This window comes from Drosophila santomea, chromosome 3R (assembly GCF_016746245.2).
Source record: "Drosophila santomea strain STO CAGO 1482 chromosome 3R, Prin_Dsan_1.1, whole genome shotgun sequence".
In the NCBI taxonomy this organism is placed as follows: domain Eukaryota; kingdom Metazoa; phylum Arthropoda; class Insecta; order Diptera; family Drosophilidae; genus Drosophila; species Drosophila santomea.
Window position 1 is genome coordinate 5,296,049 of NC_053019.2, and position 20,187 is coordinate 5,316,235.

Genomic DNA, 20,187 nt, shown 5'->3' on the forward strand with positions numbered 1-20,187 from the left:
TTTAGCAGTGTGGCGCAAAATGTTAAAAGCGTTACGTGACGTAATGCCTTAACGGAATAAGGACGAAACAGATTTAAAAAAATTAAAAATTATGATATATTTTACGAGGAAATAATAATACTAGGCTTAGTAAGGAATTTAAAATTGCAAACGATTAGCACCCAGACGGAAGAAACAAACATTTTTAAGATTTTAAAGCGAATCGTATCGCAGACTCATGTGTAGTCTGGCCAGACCGCGTGTTTAGTGTGACCTCAGCTGCTTACGTCTTCACGGCCGTGCGTAACAGCCCTCAAATGCCGTCGAATTGGCAACGCCAACATGAATTAATTGAATCCAAAATGGCTGAACATTTTTTGTACAGAAGAAGCGTCCAACGAGAGCAAACGCCGTGAGACCGTGTGTTTTCACAGCGAAATACGCCAATAAAACTGCACAAAAGTCGCGCTCACAGCGCAAAAAAAGAATTCAAGCCGCGTGTGGACGAAATGCGGCACGAATCGCTGGAATAATCGACGTCCAGACGCAAAAATAGCAGCGAAATTCGAGCGAACGTCGTGTATAAGTAAAACGAAAGTTGGGTCTCTCTGTGCGAAAGAGAGGGAGAACCCAATATTTTTGCAAGCCAGAAGTCGAAGGTTAAATTAAAATGTATTAGCAACCTAAATAAAGAGGAGTCAACTACGAACAAAACTCGGATCTTAAAGAATTAGCGAAAAATCGTTTGTGAACCTCATACAATACAACCTCATATCGTTGTTTTTGCTTGCTCGCGTGCAGTTCGTGTGTATTGGTGCGCGCGCCCTGTGGATGTGAGAGTGCGTGTGAGCATTGGAATGGATTAACAACCCAACTAATTCCAAAACAATAATACCGCAACATAATCGCAATAGTTATGCCGTTCCAAGGCGACAGCTTTTAGGGAAACATTCGGTCGGTCGGTTAGTCAACAAAAAATCGGTTGCTATAATTAGCACGTCCACGTTTTAAATTCAACGATCGCCATCAACCGCCTACGCGGTAAAATCGTAGGACTTCGCCAACATGGACATGGATTTGGAGCAGCTAAAGAACGACTTCCTGCCGTTGATCGCCGGAATCAAGCAGGAGCAGCTGGACGCCGTACCCACGGATGTCCTGCCCCAGATGAGCACACCCAGCACGGCCAGCGGTGCGCCCACCACCTCGTCCTTGAGCTCCTCTTCGCTGAGCCTGAGTAATCCCTGCGACAGTGCTGAGAAAAGGGTATGTACCTAGTCCGTATGACGCGTTACCTATAAGCTACCACCAAGTTGAGGTTAACAAAAGCCGCCTAATCACACGTGCTCTTGCGGCTGATAACAAACGGCCGGCTCAACTCAAATAATCCCCTATGCCTCCTCAGTGTAAAATTTTGTTTTGGTTTGATTTTAATGCGCTCGTGCTGCGTCCTTATCAAGCGTTTCGAGTTGAGTCGAGTCTCGTGCAAAAGCGTTTGTTATCTTTTTCCCAGTCCAAGGCAAACAAATGCCAGCACACTCACACAGCCAAACAAACAACGAGCAATTGCAAGTGTTGCTGTTTTACTTTCACGGCCCAGTCCGAGATCTCACACTGAAAAAACGCCGTGCGATTTTCTTTATGTTATCATATTTTTCACATTATTCGAAGAGATATTAGAAAGGTATAAGTAATAAATGTCAGAGCTATATAATTAACGTTAAATAACATTAAACCAATTTTAAAAAATGTGTCATCAAATTGGAAAGCTGTATGTATAAAAACCGACTTAACGCAAGACGTTAAATTAAAAAACTACAAATTTTAAGATTAATGGAGTTTTCATAATTATTTGATATAGTCGCGTAAAATATTTGCTTGTTTGAGCATTTTTTTTACTGCTTAGTTAGAGTCTCGTGCCGATAGACCCCGTTTCTCCTATGGGTGCGAGCAGAGCAAGCTGGTTCTAGGCTGTGGCTACCTCGCTTTTACTTAAGTGAAAGAGCTAAGTCAAGATGGTCTTTTCTCTCCTGGAATTGGAGATCAGCTGCAACTTGCAGCTGCCACTCTCCAGATGAGCGGCAAGAGAGTGTAAGTGGTTGTGTGTTTGCTCTCCGTCGTGCTTGAGCTGCTCCTAAAGCCACAGTGGAACCTATGTAGGTTTTCCCGATGAAAAGGTACATCCCATTCCGTGGTTATAACAATAACCCATAAAAAATATTATAATTATTGCTATCATTTTGCACTGATAAATATGCAGCTTTTAAAGTCTTTATGGCAATATGTGCACTTTACTATAATTATTTTTGTTTCTTTGTTTTTTTTACTTACTGTATAGTCGCACAAATTGCTTTAACTGACCTTGCACTATAATTTGGGGACATACCGAATATGACTACATACCTTAATTTTAACGTAAATTGGTAAATTTAAAAGCTTTCTATAAACTTGATCACAAATACATTTTAATATATAAATTGAACACTATGAATTCAAATCAAGGAATTGTGATTACAATAAAACGAAATTTATGTTTTTCACAAATGATAACCAATTTAAATGACTCTAATTGGTTACGTTATTATTTATGTGTGCTAAATAAAATTTAAACACGTTTTCAAGTAATTAAAAATGCGAGCTCTAACTTTCTAAGCGGCATGTGTTACTTCTATTTACGGAAGTCTTACTGTATGGAAAGACTGAAACTTCTCCGGCAACCGTGCAAATAAATGTTCGCTTAGAGTGGGCCTTTTGGAGTGGCCACTCTCTCTTGAACTCAACCAGGGATTGGGAATGACATGCACTCATTCAATGCGTCCGTCAATCAAGCAAACGATTGTGTTTGCTGCGGTCGTTGGGGGCACTTAAGACCCCCAGACTCCAGAGACCAGACTCAGTCCCTAGCCCCCCTGCTGAATTTCCTCCAGATCAGTTAATGTCCATTTCTGATGCGGGCAAACGATCAAGTGGAAAGTACTTCGCCAAGGCTAGGTGTGGAGATCAGTGTGAATAATGATGGGGATTTTAAAGGAATACGTTTTTAGATTCGTGGTTCTTCAAAAGATAAATAACATTAATACAAAACATTCTTAATTAAAAAACAGTGTTAACCTTATTTCTTAGGGAATGGTTAAATACTAAATATGATGGCCAATAAATTATTTATGATACACTATGAATTCTGCGATCCTTTAATTAGATTTATATGCTAATGTTTCTTCTAACATCCATTTTTCCTCTTTATCGAGTAAATTATTCTAATATATGCGTGACTTCATAAAACTAATTTTACCAACTAAATAGAAAACTCATGAATACATTAAAAAAGCGAAAAACACAAAGCGAATTTCTCCATAATGACTTAAAATTTACTATTATTTGTTTCCTATATATATGAATTAGTAATTATTCAAGGTATTATAATAACAAGCTTTTATTTTTGAGATTTTCTTTTTAACTTTTATACTTTCGAATCGGTAAAACATTCAAAATCACTGAAGCTCATCTGAAAAGAGAAACCTATTAAATTGTAGCTCCTGTCGAATGGCGGACTTATGGCATTAAAAGTGACAGCTGATGAGGAAGTTCCCGCTTCCGGGCATCCATATGTCATCTCCAAAGCACTGCACCTAAATGCATTTTCCTACCTTCCATGAGACCATATTTAAAACTCCCATAAATAAGTACATACATATGCATGAAGCCGGGTCTTTGTGTGTTACCCCATGCATGCGACAGGTTGTAATTAGATTGCTTGACACCAAAATAAATGAAAACCCAAAATCGTACGACGCCATTTTGTGTTAGATACCGACGAGACCCGAAACGAATTCTTAGAATCGGCCTTTAATGATGTACAATTAAATTTAATTTGATGAGAATATGCAAGCAAAGCAAAACGAGGAGAAGGCAAAGTGCCGATGGGCAGACTCAGACGTCGGTGCTAGGAAACCCTAACCCCCCAAATAAAAGTCGTTAAATGCACAAGAAAAGTAAAGTTTCTAATTAACTTAATTACCCTGCAATAAAGGCGGTAAATCTTGGAAAATTATTCTCTTTTCACTTTTCTCGATCTACCTGAAACCAATGCAGTCAAAATGTCTAGATTTTAAAGCGCCTAGTTAGTCAACCAACCCCTTGTGATTCTATTGAAATCGCAATTAAGATTAAAAATACTCTTTATAATTCGATTTCTGAAACAAGGTAATGATGTCAACATCGATTACCGTTTTTTTTTGACTATAAGTCAGTTTTTTAAGTCAAAAAGAGAAGTCTCTTTAGTCGAGGAAATGTATTAAAACAACATTGCATTGCGTGGGGATTACTTCCAAGCTTTCTATTTTTTATAGTTCCCGAGATCTCTGCATTTAATGATCTTGAAGAAGATTATATATTAACTTTACTGTGAGCCTGAAACGTTTCTTTTTACCTGCTGTTTTCTCTTCATTGAATCTGAAATGTTGCACCGCATTAATAAAAGAACCATCTGCTTGATTTACAGACCCTCCCCTTAGTTGAGGAACGCAAAAATATATATTCTGAAATATTAATAACTTTATAACTTTAAAGGTGGTTCCATTTAGGGACGTCCTCCTGTTTATCCAAGATATACACATTTTAATTGCTTTTCCGGGCAGTGTGGGCGTAAGGCCGCCCTAATCCATCCATCGACATCCAGTGCGTAATTAAAGTTGACTGCGACTGCGGGATCAGTGCGAATGGACGGAATCGGATTGGAACTGAAAGTGGAAATGGGAGTGGTGAAGTTGTAGGTGTGGTGCTCGGAACATGTGTACGCTGGTCGCACTCCTGTGCCGGGATTAGGTGCTACACAGGACATAATCCGATCACAAAAAGCGGATTATAACGCACAGCAACAAAAATGGTGCAGCCAGGCGGCAGTGGCAAAACGAAACCAACTGACGCTACTTTAAAGTAGAACGTTTTTGTCAGTGGAGGGGAAATGCAGAGGGCAAAGTTTTATAAGCTGCATAAGTCCTGAGAAACGAGACTGTCTGATTTCCTACCATTCTACGGCAACAGACAGCAGATGTGAGCAGATTTCTGAGTTGCGTCAGCTTGTCAGCTGCCGTCTTGGCACGCCCCCTGATACGCCTACGCCCACGTCCCGGTACCATATCGGCTATAATATTGCTATTCCTGCAACTGGCGTCACGATTTTCGGGCCCCCTGCTGGCTGGGACGTCTTACCGGTTTGTGTATCTACATCAGCGGGGAGTCGCCATTTTGGAAAACACTCGTACTCGTAGTTCGTGCACACTCCATCCAATCCATACATACATATATGTATATGTACATATTATAGTGTATACGTGTCTGCTGATGCCATGGCCCCCGGGAGCAGGAACAATTGCATCGGGCACAAAAAGAACCGCAAACCGCATCAGCAGCAGCAACAGAAACAGCGGCTGTGACGGCTTTGGTAAGCTCCAGAGACCGAGGGCCACCGGCTCGTCGGACCAACGTAACCACAACGCCCTGCCCGGGCCACCGCCTATGCAACCCTCCCACCCGACGCAACCCTCGACCGACGTCTGCAGCAGAAGCGCTGGGGTCCAAAATCCGGGGACCAGTCGACAGCTCAGTCCGTTCATTAGTTTGCGGTTTCCTGGTTTCGTTTTGGTTGGCTCCCCGTCTTTTGGTCTCTTAGTCCCCAGCAAAAGATTTTTAATACTAAATTTATGCTCGCAACATGATTGGAAGTAATAATTATTATACTTTCCGTTCTGTACCTAGTCAAGTTTCCCAACCCAAAACATTGACTGTAAGCACGAAATCGTAAAACTCGCAAAAGAGAATATCAAAATATTGCGTTTGGGACCAGAAAGTAAAATGGCGTTTTCTAAGTAGAAATAGCCTTATTTCATTTAACGCCGAAACGCGGGAAAGCTATGGTTAGGGTTAGCCAATGCCAACCGTAGTCGGATCCAAATAACAACGCAGAATGGTATCATCCAACTTTCTCCCGATTCGCTCGTCTATCCTTCAATTTTGTTTATATTTAATCTGCTTATTGCGTTTAAAGTAAACATTTTATTATTGGGACCAGAAACAGCTGTGCAAATAAAAAAAAAATTGCCAATTTTTCATACAAATGGAGTACAGCTCACATTAGATGGTAAACAGATTATGATTAAGTGATAGCCTTGAAGTAGTATTGTACAGAACTGAACTGCTATTAAGTTTCCTTTGATCAGGGAAGTTCGGTAACTATCTTCGAATGAATCTAATCGATCAACTCATTTAACAAAAGACCCTTCGCTGTCATTACAATCTCAATGAATCACTTTATTACAAGCCGCTGAATATGTCATTCTCGGTTGGAAGTTCCAGTTATCAGCGCCATTACGAATCCCCTAAGTCCCAGGAAAAGGGTCTGCCACATGATGACAGTTCTGTGAAAAAGCAATTTTATTTACATCAACCCAGTCAACTTCCTTCGGTTAGGACCTGTAGTTCGCCAGTTGTGACAGCTTTTAATGGGTTCCATCGATTTTCTCATAAAATAAACCAAAATTTTTTTGTTCGTGCCATTTACGATTTCCATACAATTAAATCTTTACGACTGAAGCGATGTGGCTTGAGACATTTGAGCAAAGAAAACGAAGGATACAAAAGTATAATATTTAATGGGTTCCGTCATCAACAGCCCGTTTTATGGGAAGACCTTAAAATACAGATAGCTCTTCAAATCTTCCAAAAAATATTTCAGAAATATATATTCTGGGAATACCTCAAGCACTTGAGTTCTATCGAAATTTTTGGATATATGTATATATGTTAGTATATAGGTAAAAAATAGGAAATCAAGAGTGCCATCAATGTTTTTCTCAATTGCTGTTTGTGTATCTGCGTAAATTCGTAATCATGGTTTTTATGAAACCATTTCTGTAGAAATTTATATTTATGTACAGTACACATACTTTTTTGGTGGCTTAAATTGCGTTATGAAATGTTATGTCGCGTCATTAGGGCTTGTCCATTAGGTGGGTTTCGGGTGGTTCACCACCCTCTTCGTGTTCATCCAGCTCCAGAGCGGAAATTGCAGCGAAGTTGGCCGGATATGTCCGCGATTAAACCGAATGGCCAATGGTCCAAAATGGCGAAGCTTCTCTCGCTTTCTCCGCCCTTTTCCATTGGGAGGAGATACGAATCCGATTTGAAGTGCTTCTAACGATTTGAAATTCGTATTTGGATTGGAATGCTTTTAATTCGTGTACGACGCTTCTCGCTGCATCTGGATATTTACAATTTTATTTATTTATGTTGAAATCGTGGATTGGGTTTGTTTATATGGACATCTGGCGGTGGCCTCGCCATTAATATTTATCAGCTGCTGCACCTTTCCCGGCCCTGCAACTCGGTTCACTTTCCGATGGCGTCGCATAAATCGCAGCAACTTTGGCCCGACACGCCCCTCGAACGCCCCTCTCTGCACTCGCTTGCTGGGCTCACAAGTTCCAGGTACAATCAAGTTTTTCGCTTTTATTGTGGGGAGTATAATATATTTTATACGGCTCTATCTGCCGCCGTCTTCTGCGCTCCCTTTCTATCTTTTCTACCAATTTATGGCGGCCATTTTGTTGAGGTGGTGTCTTTGAAATTTCAGTTTAGTGCAAAGTCTCATAAATATTGCAAGAGCAAGTTTCGTCTTCATCGCTCCCGCTCGATATAAACCTGGGAAATTTATGTTAGTGTGCGAGGGAGCCGGGGATTTTATGGGGGGATGAAAGAGAAAAGCATCATAAGGTTCACGAACTTTGATGTGCCAGTCTGTCACCTGAGTCCCACTGCTCGGTGAAGAAGTTCTTTTGAGTGCTTTATGTATGTTCCATAAGCACGACTGCTCAGTTACTTGTCGGTGAGGCATTTATAAACCTAGTCAATTACATCATATTATCATAATTCAGTTCCATATTGCATTGTTCAACCCCAAAGAATCTCGGAATTTATTCACTCGCCTCTACATATCTGGGAAGCATTTCCAATTTGATTACTTTGATCAGGCTTAATGAACCGGCGACCATATCGATGAAGCATATCGAATGGGTCCGCCTTGCCCAAAACGAGTAACTGCGGCGAATGAACCTTGAATGGAAAGCGTAGCGAACTACATACAATTACTTTCCATTTGCGTAAATTATACTTTTAAATTAGGTGTTGGCATTTCCTTTAAAGGTACTTCTTCTACCAATCTGATCCGAGATTCTTAGTCACGTTTTACGGACAGTCTGAATGATGAATTGACGATTAGCCATTGTCCAAAATGTGGACCCAGCAGAAATCCTAAACGTAATTAATTTTCTGCTTTTGTTGTATCAAAGGATTTTCCCTGTCGTCCGAAAGTTCAAAGTACATGTACGCACACATATACATACATATGCCCGTGCCATTTGATGCCTGCCGTTTTGTGTTGTAAATTTGCAAAACAAACGAAATTGACGTAGGAGCAACAATAAACAAGTGATGGCCGGCCATCATCAACCGGCATCCAGCCGTCTGAAATCCGAAGAAACTCCAAAAGGACCAGCATCATTGGGCTTCATCTCTATCTGAAATCGCCTTTTAACCAGCAGGACGACCGACCTCCCATGATGCACGTCTCATATTGCACTGATTTATGGCCGGGTCAGTGGGCGGTGGGGTGCGTATGTGGCAGAGGTTGGTTACCAGCGGGTGGGAAACCACCCAAAAGTGCAACTCGTATTCTGCAACTGCACGTCGAACGAAATCGACCACTCACAGGGGTTCCAAAGAGACTGGAAGCTTATTTTTAACTTTCCACAAATTGAATTTAAATAAAGCTTAATTAAATTTTAAGGCTACCTGAACTCTGAGTAACAAGGAATACCTTTATGAGGACCACAAAATGGGGCGGTGATTGCCATCTGAGGATATAGTGGAGTCCAATTTGGTGGTATAAATTCACATAGGGTTTACTACATTAACTGAAACAAGATTCATATGTCTGCAAATTAAGTTAACTGTTAAGTTATCCGTATGAAAAATAAAAGCTAGATATTTAACTAGATAGATAAAAAGCTAGCGATTAGATAGCTAGTTGAAATCGACGCAGCTCAAGTTTGTTGCAGGAGATTGCCAAGTCGCCCAAAACTGTCACGCCCACACTTTGAAGTTTGTTTCGATTTTTTTTAAGTTTATAATTTGTCTTGTCTATTCCTATCGGTATGCCAAAAACATTTGGGCCACGCCTACAAACCGCAAAAGCACTGTCACGCCCACAATTTTTAAAATGTTATTCTTTTATGCGTTATGGGGGTTTGTGTGCGATGAATGGGCGTGGCAATGGCAAGAAAAATACATTTCGATTTGAAAATAGGAACTTGCCCGGTTTGTAGGAGGTTCGGTGAGCGTGTCAATGTTTTTCAACGAACTTGCGTTACACTGGCGGCACTAGATTCAGCATGATTATTTTGTTACTCCGTTGATAACCACTAAAAATTACTTTCCTTCATAAGAAGATGGCCAGCTAACGTGTCTATACGAGAGCATTACTGAGTACCCATAATTACATTAGTACCCATAGTGAAATCTTTTTGGCTAACAATTAACAAGCTTTGGCCGTGCTGCTTATCTGCATCTAAACTAAAAGATTATGCCAATTATAAAAGTGTCAATCACATTTTATGATAGACTTTTAATCACCTGCTGCCTTTTAATCACAAGCTGTTTATAATCATCCAACTATTGTGAAGTCTAAAGCGCCGTAGAATCGATTAAGTGGAGCTGATATCGAGCAGTTTCTCTAAGAAGGGGTTTTTCAATCGCGAGTGCCTTCGCCTCGTAAAGATCTCTGGCCTTTGACACAGGGGAATTCGTTCTGATGGAGGGTCGTGAGCAACTTAATGGAATTATGGCGGCCTCAGAAAATGGATTTCGAATGTGAAATGTGTCGAAAAGTTGTCAGCTTGGACTTTCAACCGATGCTGGTCTTGTGACAGCGTGAAACCTGTGGAAAATAAGAGAAAGGGGAGAGTGTGTGCGAGTGAGAGGGTGTGTGGCGCGAACAGTGGCGAACTGCAGTTGTGGAACTTCTTTCATTTAATTTCAGCAACAAAGTTTTCTGTGTGACTAACGAGACTGAAACTTTTTCGAAAATAAATTTGAAATTAAATTTCGCCAAAGCCTTTTAAAGTCCGTTGCCAAGCCAATCGAGAGATGGGAGCAAGTTGGCTGAAAAGCGGGGAAAACTTTTCACAATTTACTTTCATCAAAATTACATCAATCATAAATGCACTCATTCAGTCGTTGTCATGCGCCATTCCATCAATTCCCATTTCTAGAGCTTCGTGCGGATGTTTTTGTGTGTTGTAGCCTCAGTCTAGTTGCTCTTGCGGGGTATCCTTTCAACAATTTTTAATTGAAATTGATTTAGAGTTATTTTTGCCTTCGACTTTTTTCCCTTATTTCGGTTTAGCTTCGTGCGAGCGTGCTGTTTTTTGATGTGCGTGGCAAACTAATGGTCTACGTGATTGGCGGCTTTTTGTATAATGGAGGAAAACGGCCAAAAATGTAATGGCTTTAAGATGAAACTTCGTTTTAACGTATTTCTCATTTGAGGAATAAATATCTTAAACTCTTCTACCCTAAAGCACGAATTTGGAGTAACAGGATGTTGGTGTATTAGACCCAAGTCGACATAGTTTTCCATTTGAGCGACTTGCATGATTGAAAAATCTATTAATTCGCATTACTTGCAAAAAAACATTCTTTAAATTCCTGCCACATGTTGCCCGCCATTTATCGGATGGGATGCTACGGACATAGACATACACACACGTTTTAATGGCATACAAATATATATGCATAGCTCTGTAGGTGCGGACCGAGAAAACAAGTTTGCTACCCGCTTCCAGTTGCGTCAAGTCATTGCGATGCGATGGAAACATGGGGGTAGCAGCTGGTTTTTCGCCACATTTATAATGGCCTGCTCTCTGGGCCAGTGCCGCGGGTCTTGGGCAACACTAAGTGGGTTGCGCGGCACCGATCCGAACCGCCGAACACTAGCCGAACCCAACCGATCCAAGTCCGATGCGCGTCCGAGCCGTGGCGAGAAGCTCGCGGGGATGGGGACAGCCTCATGATGAATGGCTTTCAAGTGGGACGCAGCCTTCTGGGTACCGAGACGCCTCCACGCCGACACGCCCTGCACACAGCTCCACTGGTCGGCCGCCCACTTACAGTGTACGCCAAAATTATAGTTGTGGGAGTACGAAAGGCAATAAAAGTATGAGTTTCGATGTATGATATAAATGTATTTTCTTGTTATTAGATTTTATGTCAGACAACCTTGTATATTCGGAAACTCGGTTGTTTGTGTGCACCTCCTTAAATTGTTAAGCTCGTATTTTCGAAACAGCGGCCTAAAACTTGTTAGTCATCGGGCACATTACGCATTACGTTTGTTCCATAAATTCAGGTTGTACTTATTTAGAATCACTAAAAACACTGTAAAAAAATCTTTGCCAGGTGTGGGGTTCGAACCCACGCTCTCTCACGAGAACCAGAGCTTAAATCTGGCGCCTTAGACCGCTCGGCCAACCTGGCTATGTGTTCTCACTAATTCTAGGTACTATATACCCAGAAAGGAAATACGATTGTATATTCAGTACTTTTAACCTTTTGAACCTCGTTTTAAGCACTGCTTCCCTCCTAGACATTGATTTCGTGATGTGTATAGACTCCACAAATTATGTTAAACATATTACACTAACCGCAACTGTACTTGCAACAAAATGGATGTTTCTTGTATGATTTATGAGCGCCCGCCGAGCCGTTTCGAAAGTAGCGAACTGAACTGGCTCTGGAGAAAACTGAGGGAGGCGAAACTTTCTTTCGGACAGAAGATGGATCGCCGGATCGACTGGGATCCATGTGCTAAAATAATGTGCGCTGCAGTTACACCCAGTCAGAATCCCTATTGCTCACCTCCCCCTCTGCCTGCGTTGCAATGTTCGGACTCGAGTCCGGATTTCGGTTCTCCTTCGGCCTGCCGTGGCGCATTCATCAATGTCCGTGGCGCTTCCGTTGCTTTATATGTATTCACTGTACTTTGTACTCTGTGGGGCTGCATGCAAAGCGCTCGCACACCAATGCAACAATCTTTATCGAGCACAAACATAATCAATCAATTGGATTTATGTGCTCCAACTGAAGATAAATCTAATCAATCTTCGCCCAGCGACATTCGGAGACAGAGTTGGGGACGCCCGGCAATGGAGGCCATGGGGAGACGTTGGCTACGCTTCGCAATCGCAGCTTTCAGCTCCAGCATCGTCCACAGTTTAATATTCAGCCCCTCTCAAAAGTGGTTGCTATTAATTGTAAAGAAGTTTCGAGGCTGCGACGTTGAGACGTTGATCTTGGCCACTTGTGTTGAGTAAATGTAATTTCCGGTCTCAAAGTTCAAGGCAGATAAGCCTCTCGACCGATAAGGTGGATGGATGGCTTACATAACTCCTTAAATCTAATCTATTATTATATCTTTATACGTTAATTTCATGTCATTTTATTCGATATTATTTGATTATAGTTTTTGCAAATGGACTTAAGCCATAGTTTTTGACGGTTTCGAAATTTAACCCAAATTAAATTGAATGCAAAAATATTTTAATCGTCTAATACGTCGGAAGATTATATTTTGGGAATTACGCTCATAAATCGTTCGTCAGCGTTATCTTGGTGGAAAAAGATAAGATAAGATAGAGAACCTACATTGTATAGCGCAGTGAAAGTACTGTCCTTCTATAACCTGGGCCTTCTTTTATAGCTTAATAAGCCTGTAATATAAATTATCCGAAGAGCCCTATCTAAAAATGTACTGTCGATTGAAGGATACTTTTAATAGAGGTTTTTAAAAGCTGTAGCGAGACAAGGTTGTACAAATAACAAGAGAGAACGCTATAGTAGAGTTCCCCGGCTATCTGATACCCGTTACTCAGCTAGTGGAAGGGAGAAGGAGAGTCTTAAACACAGTTTTTGGCGGTTTGTGGGCGTTATAGTGGGCGTGGCAGAAAGTTTTTTGGCAAATCGATAGAAATTTACAAGACCAATATAAAAATGAAAAAATATCAAAACATTTTTCAAAAGTGTGGGCGTAGCAGCTTTGGGCGGTTTGAGGGCGTTGGAGTGGGCGTGGCAAAAAGTTTTTTGGTAAATCGATAGAAAATTACAACCCTAATACAAAAATGAAAAAATTTCAAAACATTTTTCAAAAGTGTGGGCGTGGCAGTTTTGGGCGGTTTGTGGGCGTTAGAGTGGGCGTGGCAACATGAATCGACAAACTTGCGCTGCTTCTATGTCTTTCTAGCTTTTGTAGTTCCTGAGATCTCGACGTTCATACGGACGGACAGACGGACATGTCCAGATCGACTCGGCTATTGATCCTGATCAAGAATATATATACTTTATATGGTCGGAAACGCTTCCTTCTGCCTGTTACATACTTTTCAACGAATCTAGTATACCCTTTTACTCTACGAGTAACGGGTATAAAAACTAGATATATGACGACTATTACATTAAATTAACTCAAATAAAAATTAACTCGAAAAACAGATTAGTAACGAATGCTTCTTTCTTATTTTTATTGCAGTCAGAGTCAAACTCTTCCGCATCAGCCAAGTTCACCCTATTCAAGTGCGTTTACTGCGCGCAACTCCTCGGATCCAATGATCGACCCAAATTGCTAGAATGCCTCCACGTGGCTTGTGCCCAGTGCGTGAGCACCAAGTTCTCGGAGCTGGACCGCTCGCTGCCACCATTGATCCATTGTCCCGTATGCGACAATGCGTCGCAGCAGGAGTTTATCGTGGACAACCAGTTCCTCATCGAGCAGTGCACCGCCGGAGACAGTGGTGATGGGGTCGGTCTTCTGGGCTTGACAGGCGAAGGTCAGAAGAGCTCCGCTGCGGCGAGCATCCAATGCAGCAGCTGTTCCGATGGTGCAGTGGCCACGTCGTGGTGCGTTGACTGCTCGGAGTACATTTGCGACAGTTGTGTGCAGGCTCACCAGCGCCTGAAGATCACTAAGGACCACACGATTAAGCCCAAAGACGAGGCCAACAACGAGCAGCTGGCCGGAGCTGCCGGGGTGGACAAGCTGCACATGTGCCAGTTGCACCCACAGGAGAAGCTTTCGTTGTTTTGCGAGACCTGCGACAAGCTTACTTGTCGTGATTGCCAGTTGAGCGACCATCGGGATCACAAATACAAGTTTGCCCACGAGATTGCCACGGAGTCAAGACAGGCGCTGTCCACCCTTGTTTCCGAAATCAACTACAAACGCTTCCTTCTCTCCTCGGCTACCAAGGTGATCGATGACCGCCAACAGCTGATCCACGACAAGAAGAAGGACCTCATCAAGGAGATCACAGCCATGGCGGTCAAGATCACCAATACGGTTAATACCCGAGGCAAGCAGCTAATCATGAGATTAAACGAGGTGTGCGACAGTAAACTCAAGGTGCTGGTGGAAAAGAAGGAGACGCTACAATTGCTGTCTGACAACACGGACCACTGCATCGATTTTATGCAAAACGCTTTGGAGAAGGGCAGTGATTTCGCTATCCTCTCGAGCAAAAAGTCTCTGGTGCGTCACCTGCAGAAGCTCAAGTGCCAGAGGGCGGATATCCCCAACCCGGAAATCCCAGTGCGCATTCAAGTTCAGCTTAACCAGGTTTCCGATCTTCAGAAGGTAATCTCGCAGCTGGGCATCATAATCGTGGATGGCAAACCATATCCGCCCACGCCCTCGCCCAACGGAACCCCTCAGCCGCAGCACCCACCTCGCCAGCCTCCCAGCCCGAACATGGCGCCACCCCTGCGTCCTGGTCTTCCACCCGGAATGTCCGCTGGCCTCTCGCCGAACGGACCGCCCGTCAACTTTGGACCGCAGAACGGACCGCCGCTCTACAGCAATGCTGCCCAGCAGCAGTTCAACAATCTGTCCATGAGTCGCTCCTTTCCGGGTGACGGGTCAGGTAAGGGTATGAATGATTTTTATTTTTATTTATTTTTATAACGCCAACTAGAGTATAAAACAAGAGAGAACGAGTTCCCCGACTATCTGATACCCGTTACTCAGTTGGTGGAAGTGCGAAGGAGAGTCTTAAACACTTAAACAATTTGTGGGCGTTAGGGTGGGCGTGGCAAAAAGTTTTTTTGCAAATCGATAGAATTTTAGAAGACCAAAACAAAAATGCAAAAATATTAAAACATTTTTCAAAAGTGTGGGCGTGGCAGTTTTGGGCGGTTTGTGGGCGTTAGAGTGTGCGTGGCAACATGAATCGACAAATTTGCGCTGCTTCTATGTATTGGGAGTCTGCATGCTTAATCTCAACTTTCAAGCTTTTGTAGTTCCTGAGATCTCGACGTTCATACGGACAGACAGACGGACATGGCCAAATCGACTCGGCTGTTGATCCTGATCAAGAATATATATACTTTATATGGTCTGAAACGCTTCCTTCTGCCTGTTACATACTTTTCAACGAATCTTTTATCGATCGAGGCGTTCATACGGACAGACGGACATGGCCAGATCGACTCGGCTTGTGATTCTGATCAAGAATACATATACTTTATAGGGTTGACAACGCTTTCTTTTCAACGAATCTAGTATACCCTTTTGCTCTACGAGTAGCGGGTACAATAAATAACCCAAACTATTGCTTTTAAATACAAAGTGTATTAAGTTTCGTTCGCCAAAGTTTTTTATTATTTCAATGATTTAGTAACATACCAACTGCACGGAGGAGCCAACAAGCTTTCCCAGAAAGACTCTACCTCCTTCCAGACAGTGGGAGTTATCATTTGGCGAACAGCTTTGTAATGGAATTTGTAATTTTGTCTGCGTTGCAGTTCGCTTCGGGGGAATGCCACCAGTGGGCATGCAGCGACACGGACAACCGCACGTGAGCTCCTCCACGCATCCGCAGAATATGGGTAAGTGCCAAAGGCGAACTTTGAAGTACCGGGCAAGGTGGAAAATTAATTTTCTCTTCGCGCAATTTCAGACATCAGCCTGCGGGGCCTGCTGAACAACCAGGCAGCACAGAGCCCGAATGCCCATATGGCATTCAATGGACCGCCCAGCTATCCGGGTGGGCCGCAAGGAGCCCCGGCTCCTGCGCACCAACCGATGGGTCCGCAGATGCGTCCGCATTTTATGCCCGGCCAGCAGGGTTTCTCGCAGGGCGGTGGTCCAGGAGGCGGTCCGCGGGACGCCAACTTTATGAACAGCAACGCGCGCTTCCAGTCGCAGTATCAGCGTATGGCCAACCACGCTCAGCAGGCGGCGGCTGCAGCGGCCATGGCCGGAGCGGCGGGGGGCGGAGGCGGCCAAATCCCTTCGCCGGGTGCACTGCAGCGACCCCAGATGATGTCCAATCCCATGCAGAATGTGAGTGCCATGCAGAATGTAAGTCTACAGAGCAGAACTTTCATAATAGCCAATGCGGAGAATTAATATTTTCCCTATTTTTCGTTCCACATCCACAGTCGTTGGGGTTTCATGGGAGCCAGGCTGGCTTTAATACCGGCCCACCGCAGACCTCCCCGCAGTTAAGCGGCGGAGGCATGCACAGCCTGGCCAAGTGGCACATCCCGCAATCCGCTCAACAGTCGAACAGTGAGTAATTGAATTAAACCCCTCTTTGGTTATCTAAATTATTATTCATCCATATTCCAGTTTAGTGAAATTTTCAAATGCTTTTGACAAGGTTCTCTAATTACTCATCAAATATTTTGCCTCTTATTTTAGTGTGTTCGCAACAAGGTCCCCTTTTGCCTTTTGCGAATGGTCGCCAGACATCGGAAAATTTTAAAATCTCACTCAAATCCCCAAACACGCTCAAAAATAGCACCCCGCCCAGCCTGGGGGGCGGTGGTGCGGGTCACCCGGGCCACGGAAACGGCTCCTCCAGCGCCCAACTGAACGCAGCTGCCCTGGGATTGGGGCCAGCCGTTTCGATACTCTCTAACGTCACCTCGACGAATCCAAAGACGCCCAGTCCCAGCACTCATGAGGTGGGTCTTTATATTGGTGTTTTGAAAATCTTTCGCTAATCTCTTCATCATTAATAGAACACCAAGGACTTCACCGAGCCCATTGACAAGGTGCGGGATGACTCAATCAACGATCTTATTGCAACCATAGCCAAGCTAGACTCAAATGGGGTGCAGGTGTTGCCGGAGGGTCGCACAAAGACCACCTCGCCACAGGTGCACAGCTCTACGGATCTGTCCAACACACAGGAAGGTAAGTTCACCCACCGCGGTCCGTCTGCAGATGCTTCATGTGCGTGTGGCGTTGTAGTTGCCGAATTTCATGTTAGAGTCTTATCCAAACGGTGGAGGAAATCACTTTGTTTACGTCTTTGAATGCTTGTTACCTACTTATGTTCAACCATCAGCCCTTAATCCGCTTTAGTTTTAGATTTTGGTGAAGGTTGAATACTGTTTTGTGTGGAGTCTTCTTTGTGGTAGGGAACGCTACGCTGCATCAGTACCATTAGTTTTGCTTGCGGGCTTACCAAATAAAATTCTAAAATTCTCATAACTTTGCTCTCTTTATTTCTATTTTCAAAATAAAATCGATTTCCAAATAAAATCCAAACGCGCCATAAACGAACGACACGAATAAATTACTAACAATTACTGAATCAATTCTAAACCAACACTCCAACACACTCAAACCAACTCGTATTAATCAACAACAATGCGTACACGACACACTCACATGAACACACACCCGAACCATGAATGCGAACAAAAAAACTAATCATATCAGTTAATAATAAAAACGAACAAAAAGATGATCCCAACGAGGACTGGTGCGCCGTCTGTCTGGATGGAGGAGAGCTGATGTGCTGCGACAAGTGTCCCAAGGTTTTTCACCAGAACTGTCACATCCCCGCGATCAGCTCGCTGCCGGACGAAAGCGAGAGCTGGCAGTGCCTGCTGTGCGTTAACCTCAAGGAGCTGACCAAGGCGGAGGGAAGTGAAAAGAACTCCTCCGGCGAGCTGAGCGCCCTGGAGCTCCGCATCCTGCAGCGCATCTGTCTAGAATTGTACTGCCAGTACGAGCAGAGTCTCAATTTCCGGGAGCCGGAGTCGCCAGCCAATACATCCTATTACGAGATTGTTTCCAGGTAACTTTTTGCAAAACTTTTAGATCAGTAAGATTGTATCTCCTGATCAAGGGTATACATATATGATTGAAAATGTTATATTTTAATATTTAAATGCCCATTACAGTCCCATGTCGTTAGATGTTATTCGCACCCGCCTGGATCCATCCAGTCCCAACCACTACAAGGATATCGCAGGCTTCGTGTCCGACGTGCGTTTAATATTCTCCAACACGTACCTCTTTTATCAGGTGAGATTAATAGTAATACAGCATAATAGCAATCCCTACTTATGACCAAATTTTCGGCTAGGAGGACACGAAAACTTACTCCAATGCCAAGTATTTGGAAAACTTCTTCGAGGAGCAGCTAGCTAAGTGGTTGCCGCAATTTGAGGGCAGCAAGCCACTAAGTAAGCGCAATACCTCAAACTCGCCGGCGCTGTTAGGTGTGAATGCAACTGGTTCGCCGTCGCCCATCGAAAACGGAAGAAAAAGCTGCGGCTCGGCATCATTAGGTGACAGCGATGGTGGCTGCTTGCCGGCCAAGAGGGCGAGACGATCGGCGCACGAATAGAACGAGCTAATGCCCGGAGGGAAGGGCACAGACGGGGAGCAGCCAGCGGAGACGGGACAAGAACGTAGCCAGGAGGAACAGCAGCCGCTTCCAGGCTTCCTAGAGGAGATGGACCTGGAGATGCCGCAGCGGCCGCACAGCTTGGGCAGTAATGTAATCCAAGAGAGCGCCGATTATGTTCTTCAGCTATTGCACGCGTACGCCGCAGCGTTTGGACTGTAGATGCACATGCTACATATACAATTTATCCGCTAACGTAGAGTTTGTTGTTTTTAAGCAACTAGACCTAAAAAAGCAGAGGTGCTCGTTGAACTTTTGTGTTTCAAAATATTTATAAAAACTCAGCTGTAAATAGTAAAACCAAGCCAGTCATTCGATATGATTTTATTTTTACGTACAGTGGAATTAATTAAATCCTTGGGCGATCGAAAATGGAAAAGAGATATGTTTAGCTACATTTTAAGTGTTGAATATCCATAAACATTGATATAAATATAACTATAAATATGTATACCTTTCTTTAGGGATTCACTAGAGATTAAAGTGATTAGGTGTAAGTGTTCAAGCTCGAGTGAAATTGTCATCCTTTTTTCACCGATTTTTGTTTTGGATGAAACCCATTCTAACTTATCTTTGTTGGAATTGTATTTACTTTTGTGATAGCGAAAAACAATAAGAAGAACAAATTACCGATTATTCATATATATTATTATTACCATTAAATTAAACACTGTGGCGAAGTTCTACAAATATTTCGAATTTGACATATACGATATTTATTGACCGCTAACCATCTATCGGTAGAATCTAATTAGGACACCCATGTGCAGCCCTAAGCTCCTGCTCGCCCAAAAAACAGCATACATTCGTATACCACTTAAGAAGACACTTGAAATAAGTTAGCTGCATTCTAGCCCTCTAAGTTTCGCTGATGAATCAAACCCTTAAAATACGAGTAAGCAAATTTGATGTTTGAATGTTGTACGTTTGACGTAATAGCATACAGTAGGTGTAAGGAGTGACTAGCTCTATTTATTACCAATCGATCGGCGGGACCGCCGCAGGAGATGTACATAATGATCTATACATATTTCCGAAAAAGAATCAATATTTCATATATATATATATGTATAAATTTAACCGAGCGTGTATGTAGTTTTTTATAATGCCGGATCGAAACTAAAATAAAACCAAATCAGCTAAGGTCGATATTTTCATAAATGTTTTCAATGCGAGACACAAAGAGCAGACACGAACAGAATTAACACTGGACAACTACAAAAAATATATTACAACTAGACGCTAAAACGTCAACTCCTCCTAATAACGCCACAATAGGGAATATATAGGGGCGCAAACATATTAATGAAATTAAATAGCCATGCATAAATGTTTGTACGACGTTCCCGATTAGCGGACGTTCATGTGTGCTATCCTATTGCAAAACGAAAGAAAAGCA

General features: G+C 42.9%; 1 protein-coding gene and 1 non-coding gene across 9 annotated transcripts; one reads left to right on the forward strand and one right to left on the reverse strand.

Moving 5' to 3' along the window:
* Positions 1-337: 337 nt before the first annotated feature.
* LOC120453995 (transcription intermediary factor 1-alpha) lies at positions 338-19,937 on the forward strand. Of its 8 annotated transcripts, none has more exons than XM_039638953.2 (10): positions 338-1,245; positions 13,616-15,008; positions 15,883-15,966; positions 16,038-16,441; positions 16,522-16,651; positions 16,784-17,049; positions 17,107-17,281; positions 17,813-18,173; positions 18,280-18,403; positions 18,468-19,937. In XM_039638953.2, the coding sequence occupies exons 1-10, from the start codon at positions 1,045-1,047 to the stop codon at positions 18,726-18,728; spliced, it is 3,399 nt and encodes a 1,132-aa protein (XP_039494887.1). In that variant the 5' UTR covers positions 338-1,044; the 3' UTR covers positions 18,729-19,937. The 8 variants fall into 8 exon arrangements, with proteins under 8 accessions (XP_039494887.1, XP_039494890.1, XP_039494894.1 ...); XM_039638956.2 differs by having other exon boundaries at positions 16,038-16,423; positions 18,465-19,937; XM_039638960.2 differs by having other exon boundaries at positions 16,038-16,423; positions 17,837-18,173; positions 18,465-19,937.
* Trnal-uaa lies at positions 11,485-11,568 on the reverse strand. The gene has a single exon. It is a non-coding gene; the product is annotated as a tRNA-Leu (tRNA).
* Positions 19,938-20,187: the final 250 nt, after the last annotated feature.

Bases quoted from the DNA above. Each gene is read 5' to 3' on its own strand.
- LOC120453995 (XM_039638952.2), top strand. From the start codon at position 1,045: ATGGACATGGATTTGGAGCAGCTAAAGAACGACTTCCTGCCGTTGATC. The intron at 15,009-15,882 runs GTATGAATGATT...TCTGCGTTGCAG, and splicing joins GGGTGACGGGTCAGGTAAGG to TTCGCTTCGGGGGAATGCCA. The intron at 18,174-18,279 runs GTAACTTTTTGC...TGCCCATTACAG, and splicing joins TATTACGAGATTGTTTCCAG to TCCCATGTCGTTAGATGTTA.